Raw genomic sequence first — 27,637 nt, forward strand, 5'->3', positions numbered from 1 at the left:
AGCGGCATCACAATCGCCGGCCATGCCTGCGTCTTCCTAAAAACTCGAGCTCTTTGTGTACCAGGGCATTGGACGGCTTGCTGATTCATGCGCTTTGTTCTCGCGCCATTTGTGCCGCTTGAATTATAGTGCGGATTCGATCATTCCGGTGCTTGTAAACAATGTAGATTCTTTCGAACCAAGCAGCACAGGCCCACGTGTTAGTATGCTGGGTCCAAAAAGTTACTGTCTCTTCCGTATTCGAGAGTAGATGAAAGCATGAAATGGCTACTGGCAAAGCAGATTGGCTCGACATGATACTAACCGCAATCTTCAAATGGATGTTCTTCACATTATACTAACCACAATCTTCAAACATATTCACAACGGTACACCCGTTGCGAAAATGCACTACACGGCGGCATTTCGATGGAGGCGAAATGCAGAACACCCGTGTACCTAAATTTAGGTGCACTTTAAAGAACTCCAGGTGGTCCAAATTAATCCGGAATCCCGCGCTACGGCGTGACTCCTAATCAGATGGTGGCTTTCGCGCGTAAAACCCCATAATTTTAACGGCGCAGATAGTTTCCACTGTGTAAGTTGGCTTTCCTGCAATGCGTTTTCAGCGCTCACGGACGAATCAATGATACATAGAAAGCTTCGCTTTAATAATATTGTCTCAGAAGTGCAATTTCTTCCCGTTTTTCTTTTGCATTAGCTAAGTGAATCAGGCCGCGAGATAGAAGGTCCCTGGCTAACTTCCTGAACTGTCTTCCTTAATACAAAAATGGCGAAGTATTTAAAGCAAAAGCAAAGTATAACGTCACGCTCGAGCTCCTTGAACGTACATCTCGTGGATCTTCGAATAGTAGTCAGAGTTGCCTGCAGGAACTCCTTATTTTATGCCCAGAGAAAATGATTTAAATCCCGTGAGTCTGACACGCCACGTTACATAAAAGGGACAATAAACCGAAACAGTAAATCAGTCTATACTGATAAGGCATTCTTTGAAAACTTTATTGTCATTCATTGCGCGGTAACAAGTTAAATATTAGACCAGAAAGTGAACGTCCAAATTCCAGTCGTTGAATTTCGCGTCCGAAACCACTACGTTGTTTCGTCAGTTTAAAAAATTAAATTGTGTGGTTTTACGTGCCACAACCACGATCTGATTATGTGGCATGCCGTAGTGGGGGATGACGGATTACTTTTGGCCACCTTGGGTTCTTTAACGTGCACCTAAATCCAAGTACACGGGCCTTTTAGCATTTCGCCCCCATCGAAATGCGGCCGCTGTGGCCGGGATTCGATCCCGTGACCTCGTACTTAGCAGCCCGACAGCCAAGCCACTAAGCTATCACGGCGGGTGTTGTTTCGTCAATGTGACGTCACCGATTTCAAAGTATTTTTACGTCGTTTTCGGGCCAAGTTAGCACCGTAAATGTTCCCGAAATTCAGTGCTTCGCTCCTTCAGAGAGCAATGTAGCCCATTACTACCGATAAAGAAACAACTAGGCCCTAGCAAACGCCACTGAAATCTGTGACGTCACATCGAGCTGGCGCAGAAACTTCAAGGCGACGGAGCCACCCACATTTCTTTCTGCTTTTTTTTTTGTTTTTTGCAACTGTTATAGCTCCCAAGCCTCGTTTCACTGTAAGAGTGGCTGTTAGGGTATTGTGGAAGGGTAATTTACCAAGACAGGAGAAATAATTTTTTGTCTGGTGCCCCTTTAAGCGGCCGTGTGACACTAGCCGGCATTGTGAAATTAGGCGGCAATCCAAAAATTCCGCGTCTGTTTCGAAGCCACTTGCTTCTTTACCTTTGCGTGAACAAGCGGGGAAGAGCCCGGCATCTCCGAGCCCTTCAGGGAACACAGACTTATTCACATTAGTGCATAAGGTGGCATGTTACAGAAGCCCTCGCGTCAATCGAAGCCGACAGCGATGCAACTGCGCACCTTAACTTTGCGAAAACGCCAATGGGAACCTCGGACTAATTTATTAAGGCCCATGTCTTTTGCACTGACGATGCAGTATATACAATGTAGATGTAGGACATTTGTACCAACTAAAAATCTGGCTGCTTCCGCAGAGCTGTAAGAAAAAGCTCATGCAGTGTTTCGATCTGGCGAGGCTGGGAGCTCATCGGTCGGGACAGCTTCCTAGGTAACGGTACTCCATCTGCAAATAAAATAAAAGAAATATATTGTGCGGAAACCATCGACAACGATTGTCAATATAAGCAAATAGCCGATCGCTTCGAGAAGGCAATTCGCTTCATTAAAGGCATGATTGGTTTCAAGGCGTATATTTGTTGCAGTCAGAATATTTATTAAGCTATCGTTTGTTGTATCATCGCGCAATTGGTATAGGGGACCGTGCCGTTAACCAGGCCATCTGTAGCGTTAGTACAGGTGGCTATACATATAAGCCGATTTGTCATACGTGTGTTCTCGGCGTGGAAGGCGACTGCCATCCTCCTTTCCGGTAACCGTTACAGTGGGAGAGGGCGGCGGAGAGAAAGGACGTTGGCTCTGCCTTCAGATTTCAGATTTCACGAAGCTCTCGCGCATCAGCACATGCATCTCAAAGACATAATAGTTGGCGTTCGGTGACGTTCGCGGCCCCACAACTGGGCTGCGTGAAAGCACGGGCTTTGTTAAGGCCAAAGCCTTAGGTGTCTATGTTGGCGCTACCCTTGGCGGTGACCTTGGCGAAACATCGCCGTGGCGAAAAATGGCTGACGCCGCAAAGAGTAAAAACACGTCACCAAACGCTCAGAATGACGTCACATTTCTCAGGGAGGTTCCTATAAAGAAAGTAATTTAGTGGCTTTGAAAAAAAATTTGCTACATTTTGGTCTGGGTGCAAGACGACCACGCTTCCCTGAAGCCATGGCTGCACTAGGCACACTGTGTGCCTAGTGCAGCCGTGGCTTCAGGGAAGCGTAATCGTCTCGCACCCTGACCAAAATGTAGGAAATTTTTTTTTCAACGCCACCAAATTATTTGTGTGCCTAGTGCGTGCGTGACTGCACACGTCACAGAGACGCGCTCCTGTCACTGCTCGCGCGTTCGCCGTCCTCTTCTTCTACAGCTGGCTCATCATGCCGGCGCTCCCATACTGCCCCTCCCACTGCGAAGGCGCTGACAGCACTGGCCGACTGACAGTAGGTGCGGCGATTTCGGCGAGTTCTGTCAGGCCTCTGATGGCCGAACCATCGACAGACATGGTACAAAACAAGTTACGCATGTGTTGCACGTTTGTAAAACGTGATAAAACACGTTTGCCACAACTCTTCACAAACGTATCTTAATCGTGGCAAAAAGTTTTCCAGAAGTGCAATCAGGCTTTCGCCTTAGCGTTTTGTATACAATCATGTAACACTTGCTTAATTTTTCTGCGTCTTTGTATCTGCGGTGAAAGTCCCACTACCAACCGCCGACCATCACGAAAACAGGCGAATGGACCATGAAAGCCATTCGCTTTAAGCACAGGAACATGAAACCTTCCCCATTTTGTTGGGTACTATTTCTGCGCGATGGGCATAGCTTTACAAGAGCACCACTAAAAGAGGACAACCCCCAGATCTAATGCAGTTTTGAACAGTGAAGCAGTATTATGAATAACGATGCGAAATGAACTTGTTATTCCATTGAGGACAAGATTATCGCTAATCGTGTGACTTTTTTTTGCAATAAATATTGCCGCCTGGCGCATAAAAGACGCGCAAGTAGAGGAACTTTGTGAAGCGTGCGCGGTTTTCACGAGGCAGTCCTACACGGCCCGCTAAGCTAAGGCTCACTTTTTCTCATTCGACAACACAACATTCTAAGAGGTGGTGAGTATAACGATGAAGAGCGAAAGGTTAGATGCCGTTTATAGAGCATTTACCTCTTAATTTACACATTTAAAACAAAGGGACCTTTTGTTGTCATTGTGTCAGTCAGCCTTGGTGAAGCCATACGCGCGCAGAGTTCCATCTTCAGCTCACGTGTCTGCGCATATCGGCATTCCCTTGCAGCATGCTGGTAGCAGTGAGTGCATCACTCCTAAAGAGAGAGAGAGAGTGTGCCTAAGCCTAAAGAAACGTTAGCTTGTCACCACAGCCAAACGGGAGGACGAAATATGTGGTGATACCGCACATACTTGCTATTCACGGGCGCTCAAACGCGAAGATATTCCAATCTTTGTCTACAGTATTTCTGCCACTAGCCTTCCACGACTGGTCAAAAAATTATCGCGACACTCTCACTTCCCGTGTGTGACGCAACGTCACCAAAAACCGCGCTAACTCCCCCATCTGTTATGACGTCTACACTGGTTATGCATGGGTAGGCCGCACAAAAATATTTATTTTCGAGTGTACGTTTTTTTAGATTGTTTCTCCGCTTTGCTCAAATATTTATAAGGCTGAGCTCACTTCCCCTGTGTCACGCGACGTCACAAAACCACGGAGACTCGCCAAGTGAAAGTGACATGTTCGCGCTAAAGATACGATATTCTGCTGAACAAAACTGATCACATTTCCGGAATAGCCTGTCACTGCCCCTTTCCAAAAGAAATATAAGATAGCTACCCGCCGATGACTGCGGAACTGACTACTCCGAGCTACCGGGGAGAGTGAATTTCTCCGCGTGCAACAAAAATTTTGGTGTGCCAGAATAACGTTGTCGAGCCCTTTCGGCACGTGTGCGACATCCCTGCGCCAGCTCTTATTCGCTAAGGATCTGTTTTAGTGACAATTTTAATCTTCGTTTGCACGCCGCCTGGGTTCACCACAAGCCTCCGCAAGCTAAGCAAGGGGAAGCGGTCCAATCACGGACGCCGGCAGCACCCTCCTCATCTGGTTATCTAATTTCACAGTGCTAGCTCGGACCCACCTAAACTATTTCCAGTTCTGCGCACTCCTCGCTTTCGTCGGCCAATTAGACAAGAAAGTTTATCAAGTAGGCAATGCTATTTGCTTTCCAAGCAAACCAAAGCGGCCTTATACAAACGAGGAGTGCATTTGATTGGGTTCTAACAATGGCTGCGGGTCACAACCTGTTGCTTGCGTCGCCGGTTGCGTAAATTTGCAGACAGGAGCCCAGTTGGAATAAAACACTGGAATAGTTTTGCGTTGTAGGGCCCCAGGCCTACAACATATTTCTTACATGACTGAACGTCCGAGATCTTTCTGTTTCACATAAATCTGTGTGAAAAACCGCTTGACATCTTTAGTTCCCTCTCGACATCAGATATTTTTCTTTTACGTCTTTTCAGACAATCGTTACTTTAGATTAATTAACTAGCAATGAAAGACCAGCGTAAAGTACAGTTTGCACGACAAGCATACCATTACACACTTTGATCGACAATTGTGCGTCTGATTTTTGTTTTACATCTTCAAGCGAAGCTTGTTTTGCCTCACAAGGGTCGGCGGTGGTGGTGGTGGTGGTGTTATGCTAAAAAAATCCGGCTGCTCCCTGAGTAGAGCAGGTGCGGGGAAAAGCTGCGCCGGCGCCAGATTACGTGACGTGCGCGACCAATCAGGGTCGTTTGGTGTGTCGCGGGGAGGGAAAGGGAAGGAAAGAGGGTTGGCGCATGGTTCGTCGGGCTTTGCTCGGCTCAGGTCAATTTCGGTGACAGGATGGCAAGGCTGGGCGTGGTGCGTTCTGCCGAGGAGCAGGCTGCGTTTGAGCATTGGCGCCGCCCACTCGGTTGGGAAAGGGCTCGTCGTGGACGTGCCGATTCTAGCGTGAGGGCTTCCGAAGCCCAGGCAAAACGTCAGTGAAGAGCCGCCCACACAGAGTTTAGGGCAAACGAAGCGGAGCACCTGCGACAGCGTCGGCTTGCCACAAGCTTGACTTACCGCCATTTTATTGACAGTAAAACGGCTGGGGATTTTCTCAACATCGTTTCTTTAAACATGTCTTCAATCTTCTGTATTTTCAGCGCGCTTTATACTGATTTCATTATTTTGTTTTGGAAAAAGCAGGCGCTGCCACATGAACCCGCAATCTCGTCATTGAGCGAGGCCGGACGCTTTCCTTCCGAAGTCGCCTAAATTCTAAAAATTCACAGCAAGGTTCTCTCTTTGAAACATGGAACCAGGAGTGGTCAGTCTGCCTCTGTGGTCACTTATGACCTTAATAAAATTGTGAGGAAGAGACATTAATGCCGACCATGGAGAAGCATAACAAGACTGGCCTTGCATTTAAAAGTGTTCGCAGCAACAATGAGACGAGCCATGAGAAGGCTTCTGAATGTGTTCCCCTACAATTTCCAGAGAAGACACGAATTGATGGATATGCAGAGAAAGAGAATATGGGGAAAATACCGGCTACGGTTGGCACGGGCCACGAATGAGGAACACTTGTAAATGGTTTGACAGATGAAAAATATTTTGGTGGTAGACGGCCGTCGCAACACTGAGAGCTCTCCCGTACTTGTTCTAGCGTCAGCGCATGCTGATGCTACCAGTTGGATAGATTCTGGACACACCTGTGCTGTGTATGTCATGTCCTGAGCTGGGGTAACCGCCACAGTCCGCCTTCCCTTTGTTTTTGTGACAAAATGCGCAAACGTCGACAGGCACTGGTAGTTTAAACATATACTACAGCTTCATTCGCTGCCCTCATTCCTGTCCCACTACTGCGAGTAGTCTTGGACTTTGAAGCAAGTCAACACCGTAGCAGAGCTGTCATGCTTTCACGCTTGACTGCATTCCAGCTGACCATTCGCCGGTGAACTGCTTGACCCAAACGCCATGGACTTCTGTTTGAGGGCCATTCTTGAGAAGGAGGCCCGGGCTCTTCAGCAAACTAGCATGGTGGCCGTGAAAGCATCGCTGGAGCAGCTTGTAAATAAACTCTCCTGGGGATAAATTGCGGGCTGCGACTGAAGCTTACCCAAAGCGTATCAAGTCCCTGATCAAGGCTAAAAACCGTGATCAAGGCAATCGTGATCAAGGACCGGGATCAAGGCAATGATATTAAAATGGCTTGTACTGCATTCCTAATATATCGGGTAAATGCACTACAGAAGATGTCATCAGATTGTTTTTATTCTCAACCGATATATTAGGCATAAACCATGTGACCGTGTTCATGGTGCACCCTATACTTCCATATGACCAGTCTACGTATTTTCATCGCAATCGATAAAGCCTCTTGTGGTAAGTCGAATTCTAAGAAGTCTTATTTAAGCCGAAGAATGAGCAATTTGATGGCATATTGACTGGATGCGTAGTACACGGCCATGGTGGCGTAGAGGCTATGATGTTGCGCTGCTAAGCCCGAAGACAAGGGTTCAAATCCCTGCCGCGGCGGCGGCAATTCGCTAGGGGCGAAATAACAAAACGCCCGTATTGAGTGCACGTTAAAGAACCCCAGGTTGCCAAAATAATTCCGCCGTCCCCTACTGTATACAGCGTTCATCATAATCATATCGTGTGCTTGGCACGTGATACCACAGAGATTAATCAATGTTTTATGCACAGTAACTTGTAATAAATCGGTAGTGCAATTGATCTGGCGGCGCTGGAATTCACAGTGCGTAAGTTGTCGTTAATAGCAATCTTCTGTTTCCTAAACAGCGTTGTTCGCATTGTACACGCAAACTCAAGACCGGCGATGTTTTATCCACGCCCGTTGGAAAACCAAGTACACTACGCACAAAAGGCCAGTAAAAATGTATAATATATATTCTGTAGAAGTGTCAATGCTCCTGCGACAAAGAAGAATTATAATGCTTTGCTTTTTTGATATTTTGGTGACGTTTCTCTGGTTCTAAACTGTGTTTTATTTGTAATAATACGCCGAGAAATGCATGTTCTTGCGTAAATGGCAGTATGACATTATTTTCAGAGCGGTGCTCTGTTGCAAGCCTCGTTTCTGGGATAAAAGGACGGCGACATTTGTCTGTGTATGTGCGCGTGTGTGTGTGTGCGTGTGCGTAAGAAGGAACGTGACAAGGACACCATAAACGGAGGCTTACCTGCTGACTTTCTGCGTGCGGCGACCTCAGGCTCCGCAGACTTTACCGTGGGCTCAGGCTTGCCTTCGTAGAAGCCTTGAAATCCCAAGAAGGTATCCAGAAGCCGTGCCAGAAGTCCTTCAAGTTTCAGTTTGGTTTTTGTCGGAGGATAACTGTCGCTGACATTCTGCGCGGAAACAGGTATAAAGTATAAATTTAGTGCCGAAACATTTTCAAAGGTTCCATGATGCCCAGTGTTATGCAGGCATCCGAGGAGATTTCAGCAAAAGCAGCTAAACGATAACACAGGCTACATTTATTTTATTTCATTCAACAGCCTTTCACTTCTTTGTTTTCATTGTAGAAATTGGGTGTTGTAGGTAACAGTCCATTCTTAATGTGTAGTGAAGTGCCAGTTGTTTAATAAGTGCCGGTTGTTTAATAAGTGTATTTCTATCCCTCATTGCGCGATCCTTACATTTAGCTTATAAGTGTAACAAAAGAGCGAGTAATCTAAGCGCGCGCCCAGCATCACTCAGGCCAGCAAGGAAACAAGACGGACCCGCTGCAGCTTCGACAGAGAGAGCGCATACGCCACAAACAGCCGACGTGACCAACGAAGTCTAGAAGCTTCGACAAGATACGCGAAGGCGACAGTAACGAGAGAGAGAGAGAGTACTACAGCGTCAGCGTGCGCCTACGGATGAGTCACCACCCTCCTCGGCGACGCTCCGACAGCTGCGGTCGAAGAGACGACAAATGTCTAGAAGATTCTCAGGTTTTGTTCATGCTACGCGATCATGACTCCGTCGGAAGGTTCCAAAAGCGACGGCGAAGGCAATAAAAGCGCCGTGCGGGAATCAGAAGGAGAATCAGAGAGCGCCGGTGAAGCGATGTGACGTGAAGATCGAGCGTCTGTGGTAGAAGCGGATTCCCCGGCAGGCTAACCGACGAGTTTATCGAGCGTCTGCATTTCCGGATGCACTTCCTTCTTCGAGATTTGCCTCGTGCTACGCCGAGGTCGTCCGGCTCAAGACCAGCTCGGGTGACTACGATTGGACACTTTGTGTTCGTATTCATTCTGTACTTTACGTGTTGAACACTTATTGCTTGTGTTCATTTTTCTCATTGCCTTTTGTTAATACCCATCTGAATTGCATTGTGTTGTGCCTAGCCGAAGTGTACACGTGTATTTATGTAACTGCCTTGTCTGAAGAATATATTTTGTCGTCTTTCAACTACTCTGGGCTCTGACTCGGTCTTTGAACCACAACCGCCCTTTGCTGGCGCACCAGAGGGCCCTTGCTTTCTGTGGGTTACTTTCGGAAGCTGATAAGACGGCTTTGGAATTTGGCCCGGCGTTGGCGCCTCGTTCACGGGGTGTGTGACAATAAGCTAACATGTAATTTTCAGCCTCTTAGCCTTGGCAGAGTAAGATAACTGGGCACGCTTGCCCTAAGGTTCGCCGACTTTTTTGTTTTGAAACGCAAGATTAGCACTGTCCGCCTGGCCCCGACAGCTTCCACAGACGCGGCTCAATCATTTTCTTTTGCCTCCAGCTATTGCAATTCATCTCCATACTCGTGCCTCCATCCCCCTTACGCTTAGAATATTCTTACGAAAGCAATTAGTTATACCCATTTCTTACGAATTTCTGACGCAAAAATTGTTATAACCAGTCATGCACTCCAGTAAGTTTTCATTATAGCAGCACCTAGAGTTTTGTAGTGCGCATAGTATAGGGAAATCCGGGCTCTTTGTCGCATACTTGTCTTTGAAATCCACGACGTTGTGGCAACGCATTATCGCCGCAACTGCCCGCATATATCTACCAACGCCTTCGCCCCGTAATCGATTCGTCTGGCTTGGCAAACCTACCACGCCTGCGCACATCTCCGGCCTCGATAACCGCAAAGGATATAAGTAGGCTACGTGCCATGGAAAAGCCACTGCTTGCCACGCGGACGACTCAGCCAGACTTGTGCGGTTGACGGATCGCCGTACCGTAGCTACGGCTGCTGCTTCATGACCTTGCAGTATTGCGCTTGACGCTCGTTATCTGTTGAAAGACTAATAAGCCAGCATATATTGGTAATCTGTGACGGCATCTGTCGCTTCGTGATTCCACAAAGTGCTTTCATCGAACCCTGTGAGTGCCATGCAATGCACGTATTCACGTCAGACGGAACCCGCTACGGTAGCATCGTGTATATGACGTTACAATGCAGTGTTCGACATCGTGGATTCGATCTCGGCCGCGGGGCTGCATTTCGAAGGAGGTAAAATGCAAAACGCTCCTTTTCTTAGATTTAGTTGCGCACGCAAAAAAAAAATCGAGAAGCCCGAAAGTAATCCGGAGTCTCCCACTACGGCTAGCTTCATAATCAGATCGTGGGTTTGATGCGTAATACGCACTCCAGAATTTCATTTATTTAAGTACGTCAGACGAAATTCCACATGAATTATACTACCAGGCCCTGAAAAACATTACACAAATCCAGCTGATAAGGTGTACAGTGAAGCTAATGGAAAGACAGCGGAGGTTCCCAAACTGCTCGGCATATCAGAGAATTCGTGTTAACAGAGTGCATCGGAAAGGAAGCTTATTCTACTCTGTTGATTCATGGAAGGTCTTGCCAGGTTTGTACGAAACACTGCCGAGACGGTTCTGATCCGTCTTTTTAACAGTCCGCGCACTTCGTATGTCGCTTCAGTTCATTATCTCACCAGCTACGCACAAGCACCCCATTCGTTATGCTTAATTTTTACGCCCGAACTCTTTTCGCAAAAAACAACCTTTTAGCTGTTCTACTTGGTAAATCATCTTAGTACATTGCTTCAGAGCAACACTTTTTAAAGCTTCACACTCATCGTCGAACCGTTGCTGCAGTTTAAAAGCGCTTTCCGCCGTCGCATGTAGAAGGGGGGGGGGGGGGGGTAATCCATTGGAAGGCGTCCCTTGCAAAACATGCATCAGATCGTTTCACCAGCAATGCTGAAATCTATGGGGTCAGGTCTTAAGCGGCATTACTTTCACTATGTCTATTTTGCTGAAATATCGTGAGGGAGGGTAGCAGAATGCCGCGATGACGTCAAATGATATTTCGTATAGGAACGCATCATATTCAGTTCCACGCCTAGCGAAGTTAACACATCGCCCTTGAGTGTGTGTGCCGCAGTTCATATTTCGCGCGAATACGTTATATGGAACTTAGAATTAACGCACGTGCCTTGTCTTAGACGGAACAGAAACTAATGACGACGACTGCGGGGCATAACATGCTGCGCATTTAGAACTCCGTTAGGTCATCAGACCTACACTCGATCTCGTGCCTACATTTGTTCGACTTCGTAAGGGGGACATAAATGCAAAAAATGTTCTGCCTACGATATAGAATCTATGCGGAGTGGATGTTCTTGAGAGTCGGCTCTTCCTTCGATGAAGCTCCTTTCTATTGCTATTCTATACGAGATATGAGTCAACCGTACATTCCAAGGCAATCGCCGGGGCTCGCGTGCATTCGAGATTGTCCAACACTATTCGCATCGCCCGCGCAATATGATTAGATACGCCTGCCTCAATGTGAATTTGGGGACAATATCACTATTATTGAGGTTCCACATATGCTGCACAAAGTAATAATAATGATGATAATTTTATTCCACACCTTTTCTACATCCACACGAATCAGGCCTGCCGAAACCTCATAGTGCTTTAGGTCAGTGCCTGGCAGACAGCCGAAGCCATGCGAGGTACGCAGATGCATACTGCTTGACACAAGCACCCATTTAAAACAGGTATTGAACATAGCCGGGTCAAAATTACAAAGTATTGCACAGAAATGGAAAGAAAACATTAAGGTTTAAGCAGAAAAGCGCTCGTGAGCAAATGGAAGGGTCAGTGTAAATTGAGTTAAATATTGATGAACCAAAACGAAACAAGACCGATACAGTCATCGTATGGACCTATACTCGTGTACATTATAGGGACTATCCAATTATACACGCTAGTATCTAAAAATGAGACATATTGGCAGAAACGTTTCGCTTAGCGAAACTAATGTGGCACGACATTGAGAGTGTAGTTATGCATTATATCATTTCGTTTCTCCTATAACGATGTAACAGGCTTACGTAAAGAATAAGAAGCATGTGCCGGATTCCATCGGGGACGAGGTGGCGAGTGTTCTCGTTGATGAGATCTGCAGAGACAAATGAGTAATACAGAGTTTACCTGGCTGGATATTAAGAGGTGTATGACACTAAGGCAATCCTGTCCTGATCGCAATATCAAGTGATGCTATCAAGTGATACAATGTAACTAACATGCGACTGCCTCCAGAACACTACCGAGTTACGTCGGGAATACGCAGGCAGTGATAAACCTACTGTTTTGTGTATAAGCAAACCGAGATAACGCCCGCTCACAACTTCTAATACGACCCAAATACAATACGTTTTGTTCTCTATACATGAGCTTTATGTATTAACTTCGGTCACTTTAATATTTCAAGACTACATATGATTTATATCTTGCCAAATGACTTGGAGCGCCATTAAAGTAAATGTACAGTTCTGCTTCCGCATTGTATAACCAGGTACACTGTACAAAGGTACTCAAGTATCCCGAACGAGGCGCTTTTTTAGCTGACGAGGTGCGTTTTCAGTCGGTGGAAGACTAAAGGTAAGCGCAACCATATATTTTCATTTTGCAAGCAAGATTGCGGGCGGCTGAAATGCTTTGTCAAACGATTGGTTTTGTATGGGACTGTTGATTCACCTGATCGACTGGCTTGGCACCATGTTTATATTCTACATAAAGCAAAATACAAAACTACGGCATTATTAAAACTCCGATATGGGCCGCAGTCAACGTACTTTTTTAATGAGCATTTAGAGTGAGCAGAGCATTTAGAGTGAGTAAACTCTGAATGGATCGCTCTATTTGAGTAGCTGCAATAATAGCCTCAGCATTAGGGGTACATATTAACCTCAAGTTGTAAATATCCCTTCACGAGAGAACTAACAAATGCATAGGAACATATGCAGTTTTTTACAGCATTTCTTATAAGCTTCCGATAGAAGCAACGCAACGCCACCCCTTCAGCAGAATGATTTGGAATAGACAGAATTTCTTACGTTATAAATTGTAGCTATCATACGGTGCTGGAAGAACTATTTCATAACTTTTTTTCCCATATGCATATGCTACATCTGCACATTTGAAGCTCGCTTATGCTTCTTACACACCCCTTAAGTAGGAATCCAGAGGCTAATTCCACAGTGTCAATAGCCACCCTTAAAACGTACCAATCAATTCAGTAGCATTGCAAGCAGTGTTATACAGCGCTGCAAAAAAGTTCCGTTAGAAATATAGTTGATGCAACGCCGCTGCATTTCGTGACTCATATTACACTTTCATTTTTAAAGTGGTACCAGTTCATGATATATATAAATGTACCTGCGCTGAGTATACACATGATTGCAATGTGTTTTTATCAATCAATGTCCTGAAGCTAATACGTTAACCTAAACATTTTCATAACTACAGTCATAGTTGGGAAAATCGCCACGCATGTTCATTAACGACAAAACGGCTGACAGTGGTTTTCCTGTTTCTACGCAGAACGGTTAATGGCCGAACACTGAAAACTTGGAAAAGTGCAAGTCACGCCAACCGTGCGACAATCTTTGCAGACTTTCACAGCGCAATCTTAGGATGTTGTTTACTGACAACAGCATCAAAGCTATCATTTTGAGATGACACAATATAATGAAAAATACACATGGCTTCCGCAGTGCAGCGATTGCAGCAACATCACTTGTGGACAACATTCACAGTCTCATCTCAGATGTGCCACACATCCAAGCATGATTTCTCGTGGCACAAGAGGAAATAAATAAGCAATGAAGTATCCAAGCGCGCTTTTAATGGGCGCATCTTATGGGCCAAGCAACGGACCCGACGTCGCAGGGGCGAGCGATTTGTCTGGTGAAATTTATGACTTACAAAACAGGGCTGGGCCTCCAGATACACTCGGTTATAAAAGCGTTCACTGTTAGACAGCACAGCCTGAATAATATCCCCACATCGAAAGCACTACTGCCATCAAATATGGCGTGCGAAAGCGTCCTCTTTCGGTCAAACTTGACCTTTGCATCCAGTGTGATTTATAAGCTGCGATTTCTCAAAGACCGTTATTGCAACCCAGTCTAGCAGGAATTTGGGATATACGCCGCGGTAAGCCAGTTACTCTGGCACTGCACTGCCGAGGTCCAGGTCGTGGGTCAGATCGCGGCCGCGTTTTCATGGGGTAAAAATGAAAAAAAAAAAAAAACATTCGTGTGCTGAGATTTAGGTGCACGGTCAAGAAACTCAGGCGGTAAAAACTATAATCCCGAGTCTCCCACAACGGCGTGCCTCTTATTCAGATCGCGGTTTTTTGTCGCGTAAAACCCCAGAACAACCCGCCGCTGTGTCTTAGCGGCCAGCGTGTGATGCTGCTAAGCACGAGGTCGCGGGATCAAGTCCCGACTGCAGCGGCTGCATTTAGATGAGAGAGAAATGCAAGAACGCCCGTGTCCCGCGCATTGTGGGGCACGTTAATGATCCCCTGAAGGCCAAAATTAATCCGGATTCTCCCGGTACGGCGTGCGTCATATTCAAATCGTAGGTGCTGGCGCGTAAAACCCCAGAATTCAATTAAAGAATGTGCAGGTCCCACGCACTGTTGGAATTGATGCCAGCGAAGCTTTCTGTGCTGTTTGGGAGCATTGACGGTACTTGGCGGTCATGTTGACGGCATACCACAGTCGTCACGTGATGCAAAATGTCACCTTGCCTGAACCACTTGCGTTTGTCCACGCGGTACGCAGAACACAGAGAGACGTGTCATTCACTCAGTCAATCCTTTACTAAACAGACCCCAAACGAGAAATGCTTCCTGACGAGGCATTTTCTTTTTTCTCTCCCTACTCCCTCGCTAACATTCTCCCCACCTCCTTCCTGGACTGTCGTCGCTGTGACGCGTGAGCGCGGAGGCAACCGGGGCAGCTCCTGCAATTATTGCGTCCTCCAGGGGGCGTCAGGAGGCACTGCGGCTCCGCTGCAACGAAACGTCGTTGACGTCGCCTATCTCGTCTCCCGGACCAATGCAGTGAGCTCTCAACCACCCCCCGACGATGCGTGCAAGACAGCAGCAGTGCTAAAGTCGCGGGGAGAGGCACTGAAAGCTTCGCTTTAATGAATAACTAGGAATGTGCGAGCTTAGCAACAAAGACTTCTGGATGAAGATTTCCAGCCACTTCGGAAGATGTAACGCGGAACTAAAGGAATATGGCATACGTTCGCGTTTTTTTGTACTTTAAGCAAATACATCTTCTCACAACGCGTATCTTCTCACAACAGTGCACGCAGCGGTTACAAGAAGGCACGCTAAATGTACTTAGAAGCAGGCTAGGTTACCTAATATGTGCGAGGTAATGGCAGTTACAAACCTTCAAGATCCAGCTTTGTCACGACTGCGTCTCGGAACACCACAAGGAAGGCTTGTCGCACGGTTGTTGAGCCTTTACCCTGCGTGCACGCGATTATTAAATGCGCTAAAATTACCAGTTGACTTTTTATTGCGGAGCATAGGTGCCCATGTGCATGATAGGCAACTCGCGCCAGCACTCTGCCCAATTAGACAAAAAAGACGCCGAAAACTCTGCGCCCTATGAGAGAAAAAGAAGCAAGGAAAGAGAATGCCCGACACCCCAGCGTCTATTCTGTTGCCTAACTGATCGAGTTACGAGCGTCTGGTTCCTGGACACGCATAGAAAATCTCAAGTCAACATGAGAGGTAGGCACAGTACACCTGGAAAACACTGAGAAAACTCTAATGACGCCTTTTGGACAAGGAGGCTCCCTTCCGCTCTGCAGAGCATGTACAAGATGGGCGAACTCGAAGAGCATTCGCCTCTTGGAATCCCCCTTCGGAGCCTAGCGCACAGCGCTTTACATCGCATTTCTGGGCAAGTATGCATAACGTTCTTGCAAACCGTTTATACAGGATGTCTAACGTAATTTGCGCAGAAAAAAATACAAGCGCCGCGTAGATGGAAAGAACCAAGGTAATATTGTTTGCCATCGCTTGGAACACGTGTGAGTATTGTTGTATTTCACCTAATAACATAATTTCACCTAAGGCACATAACTCGACTAAGAACCACACTTCCTGGACACCACATTTTTTTTTGTTTGACACTTGCTCTGCGTACATTGTTTTCTTTCGTCAGATTAACGTTCTAATCTGGGCAAGTAGTAATTGCGAATTCATACTAGCTTTTAGCGGAGCATACATAATACACGAGTAAACGAAAAAAAGCTTTGAAAATTTTTATGGCTCCCGTGTTATTTTTTTTTCTTTCCCGCTGAACGCTACAAAGAACTGTTTCCGTATTGAGAGAACTTAAAAATTCATCGTGCAGGTTATTCATTAATATCGTGCGAGCGTTGACCAAACGGCATGTTAGCACTTTATAACGGCGAGATCCGCTCAGATCGACGATAGTACGCGCAAATCGCAAAAACTACCCTCAAGTGCAAGTGCAGCTTTAGTGCGCACGCTCAACAAGGCCCCATCATCCACTGACACAAATTATCGGTCTTTGCATCTAGGAGTGGGACATGATAGTTTGTGCTTTTTTTTTCATGGCGAACCTTGCACGCTTACATAAATTCCCTTCCTTTGTGTCTAATTTTATTTCTGTGGAAAATGCGGGGGCTTCCCTAGTATGAAATAAAAGCTGAAAACCCATTGGATGTGACACATCTCAGTCGTACACGTGTCCTCCCCACTGCTTTTCCCAAAAAACACTGCGCAGACAAATGCCTCAAGGGAACAGCAAAACGCACGATGCTGACACTGGTGACTACTTTGTGCGCTAGCGTATAGTGTCTCCGATCTCACAAATATTCGCCGTTATAAGGCGTTAAAACGAGCTTCCGAGTATATTTGATTTTATGGTCTTTATATTGCCCATTATACTTGTTAATTTAGTAAAGTGAGGGCTGTTTCTCGAGTTAAAGGGGCCGACGCGAAAGTGATTGTCGGAAGGTGCGTGCCTTGACGACGTACAAGATCATGTCAAGGGTGGGCAGGACGTGTCGGAACAAGTTTTCCCATTCAGAGGACAGCACTTCCAGCAGTTTCTCTCCTGCATCAACAGACAGACAAATGGGGAAAACAAAACGATGTAAAGTGCAGCAGAGCAAGTAAACATATTTTTACGGCTGTCTCTTCGGCGGCGAAGTAATTTTTTTTCGCCCAACATTATATGGGATTACTTAACACAGATCGCCTATTAGTGAATGCACAAAAAGCTGGAGCGTATCATTGCTTCTTTCAGCGTGCACTGGTCAAGAAAATCCTGGGAACTTGTCTATACTGAACCACGTAAATATACGTGATACACTAACACACGCTGCCTGTATGTTCAAGTGATAATGGAAGATAGCTTCATTGAGTGTACCGGAGTTGAAAAGGTTATGTATCCAAGAATGCGTCATTCGAGCGAGTAATTTATGAACAGAATAAAGCTGTGACCACCAGTAAACATTTAAGGTGCAGTCCTATATGTTATGCGTGGCCTCTCGTTGTCATTCAATGCATAATACGAGCGTATATGCGCAAAGTGCAATAGGGGACACGAACGCCTGACTCAAAAATAAAACAGTTTCTAGAGAGCAAACTGCGGGTGTCCTTCGTTAACGCGCATGCGACTCTAGTGGTAGTGCGAGCGAGAAATTAGGTAGCAACTCCTCCTAGAAGTGTCTGATTTCTCCGTTCATCATGCATCTGTTCCAGAAAGCGAGAAGTGTTTTTGCACCTCCCATAGGCAGAAAGAATGATCAGTTATGATCACTGACAAGTCTTGTCACTACTGTAACAACTTAGCTAATTACTTAGGTAAATGAATGCGTGACGTAGTGACTTCGCATAAATGGGGTGAAAATTTTAACCATTTCTGTTAAAGGTGTTGTCAGTAGTTCGTATGCTAAGCGATTCTAAATGAAGTCCTGATGGTACATTTAAGCCTGTCGCCCATATGCTTGTGCCGTCCCGACCTAAGAGGTGTCCTGATGCTGCCAAGTGCACTGCTGACGTGTTTGTCGACATGCCTTCCTTATTAACATCAATCGGACGTATTGGTGCCCGTGCGATCACTTAAACGTCATCGCTGTTAGCGGGTGGTCACTGATTGATATTGATGAGTATATTTAGTCAAGAGTTCGACGGAATACCGTCTGGTCAGGTAAAAGCATAGTTATTTGTGAAGCACGTCACTGACCAAGGTCAAGCCGTGGACATCCGTGGACCACAAGCCACGGATGCTGAAGCCCCAAGAAAAAAGCGCGCCGCTGTCCCGTACATTCGAGGGGTGAGCGAAGCTCTAGCGCGTGTCTTTCGGAAACACGGCGTACAGATCGCGCATGTGCCTGCGAGCAAACTCAAAGGTGACCTGATGAACGTGAAGGATCCTCTCCCTCGGGAACGTTTCCCTGGCGTTGTTTACAAGATTCCGTGCGCCGATTGTGAATCTGTGTATATCGGTGAAAGCGGAAATTTCTGCAGGCGCTTCAAGCAGCACAAGAATGACGTCGCCAAATGCCACACAGTGACAAATGCCCTCGCAGAGCACGCCGAGAAGACGGGCCACGCGATAAACTGGGACAACGCGCGCATCTCGGCCACAGAGCAGAACAAGACAACAAGGCTCAATCTTGAATCGCTAATAATTCAAACGACAAGTAATACTTATAACAGATCATCTGGCACTTTAAATCACGTGTACTCCTGGACTTTGCGTCATGCGCTCAACAGTACTTAAGAACCTTTTGCTCAGCCGCCATTCCATTGTGAACAAGGGACCCGTACGGATCCCGAAACGTCATTTTATTTTCATTTTGACCTTAGGTCAGTGACCTGCTTCACAAATAACAAATGATGAGTATATTTGATACACTTTGATTTAACCTGGCCAGGCGCTTTCCTGTCAAACCTTTGACTACAGTTATAAACCCTGGGGACAGGGATGGAAACTCTTCCACGGTGTACTGTGTAGACCTGCACCGCCACTAAGTGAACATCTCATTGCACAGACATCTTTACGTAGAGCGGGCAACCATTATTACAAAGATCATAGGGTAAGGCATAAAGTGAAACCCTTGGCATATCGCCTGGAAAGCGCAAGCTGCTCACACTGCTGCTCACACTGAATGACTACAGAAATATACTGACTGGCACGTCTTCAGTGCGTGCCAGCAAGCTTATAACGTTTCGAAAACGCCACTGTTCTCTTCTTGCGGCATGTTACCGACACGCGTACGCTTGACAAGTTGCGAGCAGGTCAGTGTTATGACAACCTAAAACAAACGAATGCATGTGAGCGCTTTCAAAGCGGACGTAAGTGTCAACAGCTTGCGCTTCACAACACCGCAGTAACAACAGTCGTATGAAGTGCGTTTGACGCCATACTGCTAGCTTTTCCCCAGAAATATACTGAATGTGGGAATTCTCATACCTTACTACCGGCAGTCTGACTGCAAATCTTGTAGTTCGTGAGCATAAAGTCTTACTTGGCACAGCTTGCAGCTTTTGCAGAAGAGTGGAGAGGCAGATTTCAATTTCGCGCTGTAACAGCAAAAGACAACCGTTAAGTGACTGAAATTTGAAAAGTTAAGTGCGTGAGAATTTTGGCTGGCAAAAGTACCTTGAACGAGTCAAACAGGAAAGGCCCTGCCTTCGAGCTTCCCAGCGTCCTGTCATTAAAAACAAGAAAAAAAGAAAAAAAAACAAAACTGAAATGATTCTACACAGCATCAGTTTTGGTTCGAAAAATAGAAGAGTGGAACGCGATAGCATTTAAAGATCCCTGACTGCTAATCATGGTTCCCGACGACTGCAGCTTATGCAATTGTAATGGTTACTGGCAAACACTGGCGGCGAACGCTATGCACGTAGGCGAGTTTTCTGGTGGAAACACGGCCTCTTGCGTGGGCCGATCGCGGAGATTGTGCAGAACCACGCCAAAGAAATTACATCATTTCCGGTTTCCGTATTTGTTTGGCACTTTTAATATTTAAGTATGAGAAGATTTAACATAAAAGGCATGCGCTGTGGGTGTTTTGTTTCGTGGCATTTGTTTGTGGATTGTCATTCTCAAAATTCCGAGGAATAGCTTTGCCAAGAATGCAAGACAAGGTATGAGCAACATTAATGATAGAATGGTGTGGCATACGTAAACGTGGTTGGGGATGCTATTCTCAGCCGCGGGCGTCAATGCCGACGCCGGATCTTCTGCGGCACGGGGCCCTAAGCGCTATCGCGTTAAAAAACGGCCTAAATATTGCGCTTCTACTAAACCACGGTCGCGATGCTCTGCAGCACGAGGAACAATAACAATGTCGCAGTTTCACCCGAAAGGCGAAGCATCAATTGCAAAAGTTGTCGCAGTTTCACCTGAAAGGCGAAGCATCAATTGCGATAGCAAACTTGTAGAGAGCTATACGGAGTAATGATATTAGCTTTATCAGCTGTATAAACTTGGACATGCAGCAGCATCGGCAACACGCAGAACTGTTGTCGACGCCATCGGCGTTTTCCCGCGTTCGCTCAAAATGCGTGCGGCGTTGGTGACTGTTGCCGGAGCCTCTGATATAAATAGGCACTGCGTGCCGCAGCTAAACGTCGCCTCCCTTCCCTCCCCCTCCCCCACGGCCTCTCGCTCGTCGGAAGAAGGCGCGTTTGCTCTACATACATGGTGATTGTGAAGGAGAACAGAGACGCCTACTTCTGCAGCCCTTAAGCGAGCACGGCGCAGAACGCGCGTTTGTTCTCCGCCGTGCGTTCACTCCCCGTGAAAGACGCGCCCCTCGCGCCCTTTCACTCGCACATACAGCGTTCGGCGCGCAGCGACGATGGTGCTGAGCCGTGCTCCCTCAAGGGCTGCAGAAGATAGCGCCAACCTTTCCCTCAAGAACCACTTATCATCATCGACGATTTCTTCTCCAAATGACGTCATACGGAACCTCACGGCGACGGCGACGGCGACGCCGACGGCAGAAATCTGCTTTTGAGTGTCCATATAATTGCTATCGCAATAATAACAAATTAGTAGAGAGCTATACGGAGTAAGGATAGTAGTTTTATCAGCTGTATAAACTTGGACATGTAGCAGCAACAACGCGCTGAACTGTTGTCGACGCCGTCGGCGTTTTGCCCGCTTTCGCACCGAACGCGCGCGGCGTTGGTGACGGTTGCCGGTGTGTCTGGCAGCGGCTCGGAGGTTTTCGACGAGATCAGCCGCCGCCAGAGATGCCTCCTGCAGGAGGAGGTGTTTATTATACATAAGGAAGAGACGCTTAATTCTGCAGCCCATAAGGGAGCACGGCGCAGCGTCGAACGAACAGCGCGAGCGTTCGGCGCTAATGCGAGAGAGTCTCACTCTCATTTTGTCTTTCTCTCTCCCCAGCCCCCCCCCCTTCCCCCACGGCCTCTCGGGCCACGGAAGACGTCGCGTTTGCTCTCCGCTGTGCGTTCGCTCCCCGTGAAAGCGCGCGTCCCTCGTGTGCTTTCACGCGCACACACAGCAGACAGCGCGCGGCGACGATTTCACCACCCTTGGACTCTATGCGGAACCTCACGGCGACGGCAGAAATCCGCTTGGAGTGTTCATATAATTGCTATCGCAATAAAATGTTTACGAAAGAAAAGTTGGGAAAATTATTTGTATTCATTATAATGGTCAAATTACGTGGAATGCCACATAAAACTTCTACTAAAACAAAAAACAATAAAACTTCAAGAAGAGTGGTGCACATCTTATTGAATTCCGAACATATGTTAAAAAAAACAATTTACGAAAATGTGTTCCTGAGCTGCTCACTAAATTCGGTGCGAATGTAGTGGTTCATTTTCATCAAATTTTGTCAGGAACGGCCACTGTCTTTTTCATTCCTAGATTGAGTGCCTTAAATACTCCTTGCATTGCTAGTTAAGCTCTGTCTCCGACTCCGAATACTCTTCTGACAAACGCCCCCAATGATATAGTATGCAGGCGAATATTGCGCTTTCAGATTCAACAGACTGAAAAAAAGTCTGCCCCCCCCCCCCAAAAAAAAAAGTGAGGATACAAAGAAGCGGCCATAATTAAAAGAAGTATATTTCGCGTGGAAGTATTTCCCAAGTATTTAATACCTGTAACATTGACGCTGTTGACCGCTTATTTACTCGGAACACAAACTTACTTTGCAAGTTATGTCCATGAAAATTTAAGTAAATTGAAGCGCTAACTTGTAGCTTCGTACTGGCATATGCTCTAAATACAGCTCTCAGAATACAACTATGTGAACACCTTATGCCCTTTGGTTACGTTCTGTGAATTTAAAGTGTCCTCCAAAAATTTAAGATGCTCCTTCACAGAAGTGTGTCAGTGCAGCACGGAAGCGCGCTTACTCTCTTGCCTCTACGGCTTAAATGAACTCAAAGAACAAATGAATGCGACAAGGCACACGATTTAGTCAAATAGCACTCTTTCCAGCAACATTTAGAACCTTCCTTCGACTGGACCTTTTAAATCGTTATGATAACGTTCTCTATGGAATCCCTGTATACATCCTTCTAGGATTAAATTACCACTGGTCTGTTAGAATCGTTGTACTATTTGTATCTTTGTGCACATGAACGTCTTCGATCAGGTCTTAAAATGCTAGTCTGGTCCGCCCTAGCTGCGTTCAATTCACTGAATTCTACTAAACTTCTTTCGTATTTCATGCACAACTTTACCATAGACGAAGGCGCACCCAAATCTAATGCCCCTAAAACAAAGTAAACAAAACAACAGAAAAGAAATATACAAGCCTATTTGTAGGCCTGTAATGTTCAAGCAATCCGTGGGATATTAACTGCTGCAGCCATTTATATACGGGCCACAGTTTTTTTTTTTTTGTACTTGTCGCGAGCAGCTTCGGTTTGCGCTCGTGGCCTTACTCTTACAGGGCCCTAAATGTTCACAGAGCGAGGACCACAACTCCACCGCGAGACCATATGGTCTCGCGGTGGAGTTGTGATATATATATATATATATATATATATATATATATATATATATATATATATATATATATTCCACTACGCAGGCTAATGTGCCCAACTGGCATTCTCTCGATCGAGAGTGACAGCGTTGAGAATAAAAAGACAAGATATGGACCGTCTCTACATGTACGGATGACTTCCACTTTCTCATCCCTGTATCACGGGTTTCGCTTTATTTCTTACTCAATTTTAGCTGGTAGTTTACTCCAAAGATACGGCCTTAAAGCTAGACGCCTTGCATTTTCAGGTGCTTAGGCTAGTGGAAGTGCCCCCAGACGCAACATCACCTGATATGGGGCACGTATTGAGGTATAACACACAGTCAAGGCACATACACGCTATCAAGTATTAATACAATAAGATTGTTTGACGAACTCCTAAGAATTGCGGGCGCCCCTTTTCTGGCCTCTTCTAGTTCGCCCAGTAATTGGGCGCCACGTATCGTCCTGTGATGATGACGTGCAAATGACGTTGGTATCCATTACGTAGGCGTTGTGATTCCAGTGCAATCGCATACCACCACCTCCTACAGTGCATGATGTCTCTGTAATTTTTACTATGGGCACATTACGCGGCTGTAGCCAAAGATGTCAGTGACTTTCAAAAGTTGCAGTCAGAGCGATTAGTGGCACGTACCGTATTTTGTCGTGGAGTATGGCCATTTCTCCGGGTTCCAAGCGAGCGTCCTTGGTCGTGAATAGACTTCGGATTGTGTGTTGCAATCTGTAAGTAAATTTCAGTTAACATTACAACTGTCACTACCATTGCGGGGTATCTTATGCATTGCCGCAACCAGCCCGACACACACACACACACAAAAACGCCCACCGCTTCCCGCCTCCCAAAAAGCCACTACAAGTGTCAAACAAGGCACTTCGAAACGACGCCGGACTGCGTGCGCCACCACATCGCATGTTGGGAGAACAGCGGCTAACGTGTGAGAATCGGAAGACCGGTACGCGACACCAGGTGACTGCAAGAGAAATACTCAGTGTTTGAGAGAAAAACAAAAGGGTACTCAATGAAACTCCTTTAATAAACGTAAAAAATGCGAGAATTGTGCAAACGAATTACTCAATTCTAATACATTGTACGATTGTCCAGAAACTTCCCTTACTCCTGGTAATGCCACAGCTGAATGGCTGGCTGAGACCACGCGTTTTCAAATTGAAACAAAGTATGCTCAACTATTTCCCTGATATGATAACAATTAAGACGACCAATTACGGTGACGTGTTCAAAGTGCACTAACCAGACTATGTTTGCGTGAAAATAAGAAAACGGGGTGTGTCATGTCGCTTCAGCGATGTCTTTGTGGAAAATATCAGGTTAACTGTAAGCTAAACGCATCGAATGATCAAGAATGAGTAATGATGCGGAAGCGGGAAATAAGCCTCAAGGATTTCATAGAGGTGAAGTTGTGGGATGCATATGCCTTAGTCAAATGCTAAGGTTTCAAGAAGCTTTCTTCGCCAACAATTTGTCTTCTCGTTCACAAGTACAGTTCATCGAGTAGAATTATTAACAGCGAATTAAAAGATTGTCTTCCTTTGTTGCACCATATTATTTTCCGCTGTCCAATTTGTTCATTATTTAAACAGAATCCAAATGTCTGACTCACAGCAGCAATTAATGTGCATTTCAGTAGGAGCGGGAAACTCGTCCGTTAAATGCGTAACACAACATTTCACGCGATTGCGTGGAAAAAAAGAATGACCATTCATAGGTGCTGCCCGCGTGCGTGGACCAGCGCGTTGCATCAATCTTCGTTCCAAAGGCAATAACATGTGCAATCATAATCAATTAATTAATCAATGCAAGCTCATAGTAAGCATATATTAAGAAAACCTTCCACAGAGAGCGAACTTCTAATAGCCCTAATTGATCAGCATATCCAGTCCAAGGTTCCTGAACAGCTCCTAAAGTTTGAATCTGAAGACCACCTGACAATCTAAACGCCGCGCCAGCACGAGTTCTTTGCCGCTATACCTAATACAGAACTGCACCACGTCTGCCACATTTTAACCCACAACTCCTGTTTACATACTTCGCGCGGTTTTGTTGGAAACCAGCCCTGTACACACCGAGACCGTACACAGCAAAGGGTACACGAGCTCTGATGCTCATATTTTAAAAAAAGGTTCCGCAGATACACTTAAAACAGCTTACGCGCGGGAATTCGAAAGCATTATAGTCGCTTTGTTGAAATCTCTACTCAGCCAGATAGCAGCAACATGACATGTGCCGTGACGCCTACACTAGGCACGTCTTTAGTCAGCCAGAGCCATAGAGTCGCCGTATAACGTCGGGGAAGCGCACTCGTCTCGCCCCCGGAGGCCCGAGTTCGGCTCCGAACCAGACCGAAATGGGCCAAATTTTCTTTTCAAAGCCATTAATTTACTTCGGTTACAGGAACCTGCCTGAGCAATTGTACCTTAATCCGAGCATTTTTGACGTACTTTTACTCTTTGCGCCGACGGCCATTCATGGTACAATTGATATATGTCACGCCGCCGAGGACGATCCCAGGTTTCCGCGTAATGGGGTATACTATGCTTTCGCATTAAAACATGATTTCTTAATGAACTAAGCACCCGTGGTGTCGCGCGTCCAAAGACATATGAACATAGTTCACTTGAATACCGAGCACTCGCGGTGCCGACGCGGGCGTGGTGAGAAGGGCCGCCCACGGAGCCCGCACCTGCTTGTCCGAAAGCGAAATTTACGTGCTTGCCCCTTCTTTCACCGTTTTGTGCCGCGCCTCGTAAGCTCAACAGCCCACTTGACCTCCAACTCCATTGGGTGAGACTACAGCGCGCATCAAGCCTTCTTGGCTGGCCCTCGCTCTCCCTGGTACTTACAGCAGACCGCGTGACTTCCAACACACATACGCGATAGGCGCACTGCGTGTTGTAATCGTCTCCGCTCAGTTATTTTATTGCGTCCCCGCAGACAAATTTGTCCCCGTAGAGGCAACAAAATAAGAGAGAAAACGCAAAACTACGGCTGAATGGAAGAACAAATTTAGACGTCCGTCTATTGAATAGGATCATCTGTGCTTCCTTCCCCTTTGCTGTCAAGTATATAGATATTTTCTCGTCAAATAAAAATCACAATAATAATAATAATTCCGAAAGGACAAGAAAGACGAATAAACGGTAGCGTAGCGGCCTACAGCACCTGCCGTCAGTATGGTGAGGAATACGCCCTTATGAAAATGGCCACGACCTTTATGTTTCCTGTCTGTTTCCTTCTTGTGCCCTATGTGACCTTTATGTTTCCTTGCCCTTTATGTGACCTTGAGGAAACATACTTCGTGTGTACCGCATGTTTACTCATTCTTTCGTACGACTCGAGGAAGCAAACTGAATCTTTCCTGTAGGATGTGTCCTTTGTGTTTACGGCAGGATGTTACCTGTGTGTGCACTCTATGTTACCTGGCTGTGCACTCCCTCTAGTGCACATCGAGGTAACATAGAGTGCACACAGTAATTATCTGAACTTAACACATGCTACGGCTAGAACTATTATTTTATTATTATTAGAACCATTATATTTCCTGGCGTATCCAGGAAAAATAATGGAGGGGGGGGGGGGGGGGGCTCTGTTTTTTCGGCCCTCGACTTCGTGAAGGTACCTTTCCTTTTCTGCTCGACGCAAATTACACGCTGAAATTCGCTCACTCACAAATTCAAAACGTGCGGTCGCTGCTAAAAGATGCCTGTCTTTTCAAAACTGCGTGTGATTGCTGTGTTGACATTCGCAGGGGTATAAGTAGGGCAGCGCGGATCCTGTAAATGCTTGCGTGGGCGTGCAACTGAATAATTTTTAATTGTCAGTTGGCTGAGTCGTTAAAGATGTGTACGGAGCATGGCCATATTTGTTTGTTAACGCGTGCATGCAAGCAGTACGCCTGTTTCACTTCGACCGAAGCTCCAGCTGCTGCAGCAAGCAAGCCATCGGCACGTTTTGTCGTCTTTATTCCTTACGCTACGAGGAAATATGGTTCCACCGATTCAAGATGGGGTCACATATTCTCTAAAACACGACACTTGGCGCCATAAGAAGCGTGTATATGGGCGGCGATCACGAATTTGTCATCGGTGGTTGTCGTAGCAGCCGAAGGCCGTCCGCCATTGCAAGCAGACGGAGCAGAGGTGCACGGGCTGAGCGCTGATTGGCTCATGTCCGCCAGCAATAGTTAGCGCATGGTTCGCCTAAAATTCCTGTATATGCGTTATAAAAAAGACTGCACACCCAGGCACTTTGAACTTAATAAATTCTGTTTAAATACCGGCCTTCTTTCCAGCTACAACTTCCTCCGCGCAACAAAATTAAATCTCGAAGGCCGTGCTTTTGCAAACTACATTTTCTAGAAGCGAATGTAGATCTCGGAGGCTACGTTCACTTGTTTACCGCAGTGTGGCGCTGCTGCAGTGTGACGTCCATGCCCGGTAAAATTACTGGGTGTTATATTGAGCTGGGCCCGCTGGGCCACGTGTGTGCAAGAGTGCTCGTTGCAGCAAGGCGGTAATTTAATCATGTTTTGGAAGTGT

The 27,637-nt window shown here is 46.3% G+C and overlaps 1 protein-coding gene across 2 annotated transcripts in view; it reads right to left on the minus strand.

The window, feature by feature from the left end:
- Positions 1 to 982: 982 nt before the first annotated feature.
- The window catches only part of LOC119441631 (uncharacterized), a 48,320-nt gene continuing 21,665 nt past the window's right edge, over positions 983 to 27,637 (minus strand). For both annotated transcript variants that reach the window (XM_037706234.2, XM_037706235.2), the window contains exons 3-10: positions 23,718 to 23,804; positions 19,699 to 19,747; positions 19,565 to 19,619; positions 17,051 to 17,142; positions 15,439 to 15,517; positions 12,076 to 12,143; positions 7,963 to 8,128; positions 983 to 2,163 (exon numbers count right to left, since the gene is read on the minus strand). In XM_037706234.2, the coding sequence (XP_037562162.1) occupies positions 2,051 to 2,163; positions 7,963 to 8,128; positions 12,076 to 12,143; positions 15,439 to 15,517; positions 17,051 to 17,142; positions 19,565 to 19,619; positions 19,699 to 19,747; positions 23,718 to 23,804 (709 nt within the window). In that variant the 3' untranslated portion in view covers positions 983 to 2,050. The remainder of the gene's footprint in view (positions 2,164 to 7,962; positions 8,129 to 12,075; positions 12,144 to 15,438; positions 15,518 to 17,050; positions 17,143 to 19,564; positions 19,620 to 19,698; positions 19,748 to 23,717; positions 23,805 to 27,637) is intronic.

This window comes from Dermacentor silvarum, chromosome 2 (assembly GCF_013339745.2).
Source record: "Dermacentor silvarum isolate Dsil-2018 chromosome 2, BIME_Dsil_1.4, whole genome shotgun sequence".
NCBI classification, from domain to species: Eukaryota; Metazoa; Arthropoda; class Arachnida; order Ixodida; family Ixodidae; genus Dermacentor; species Dermacentor silvarum.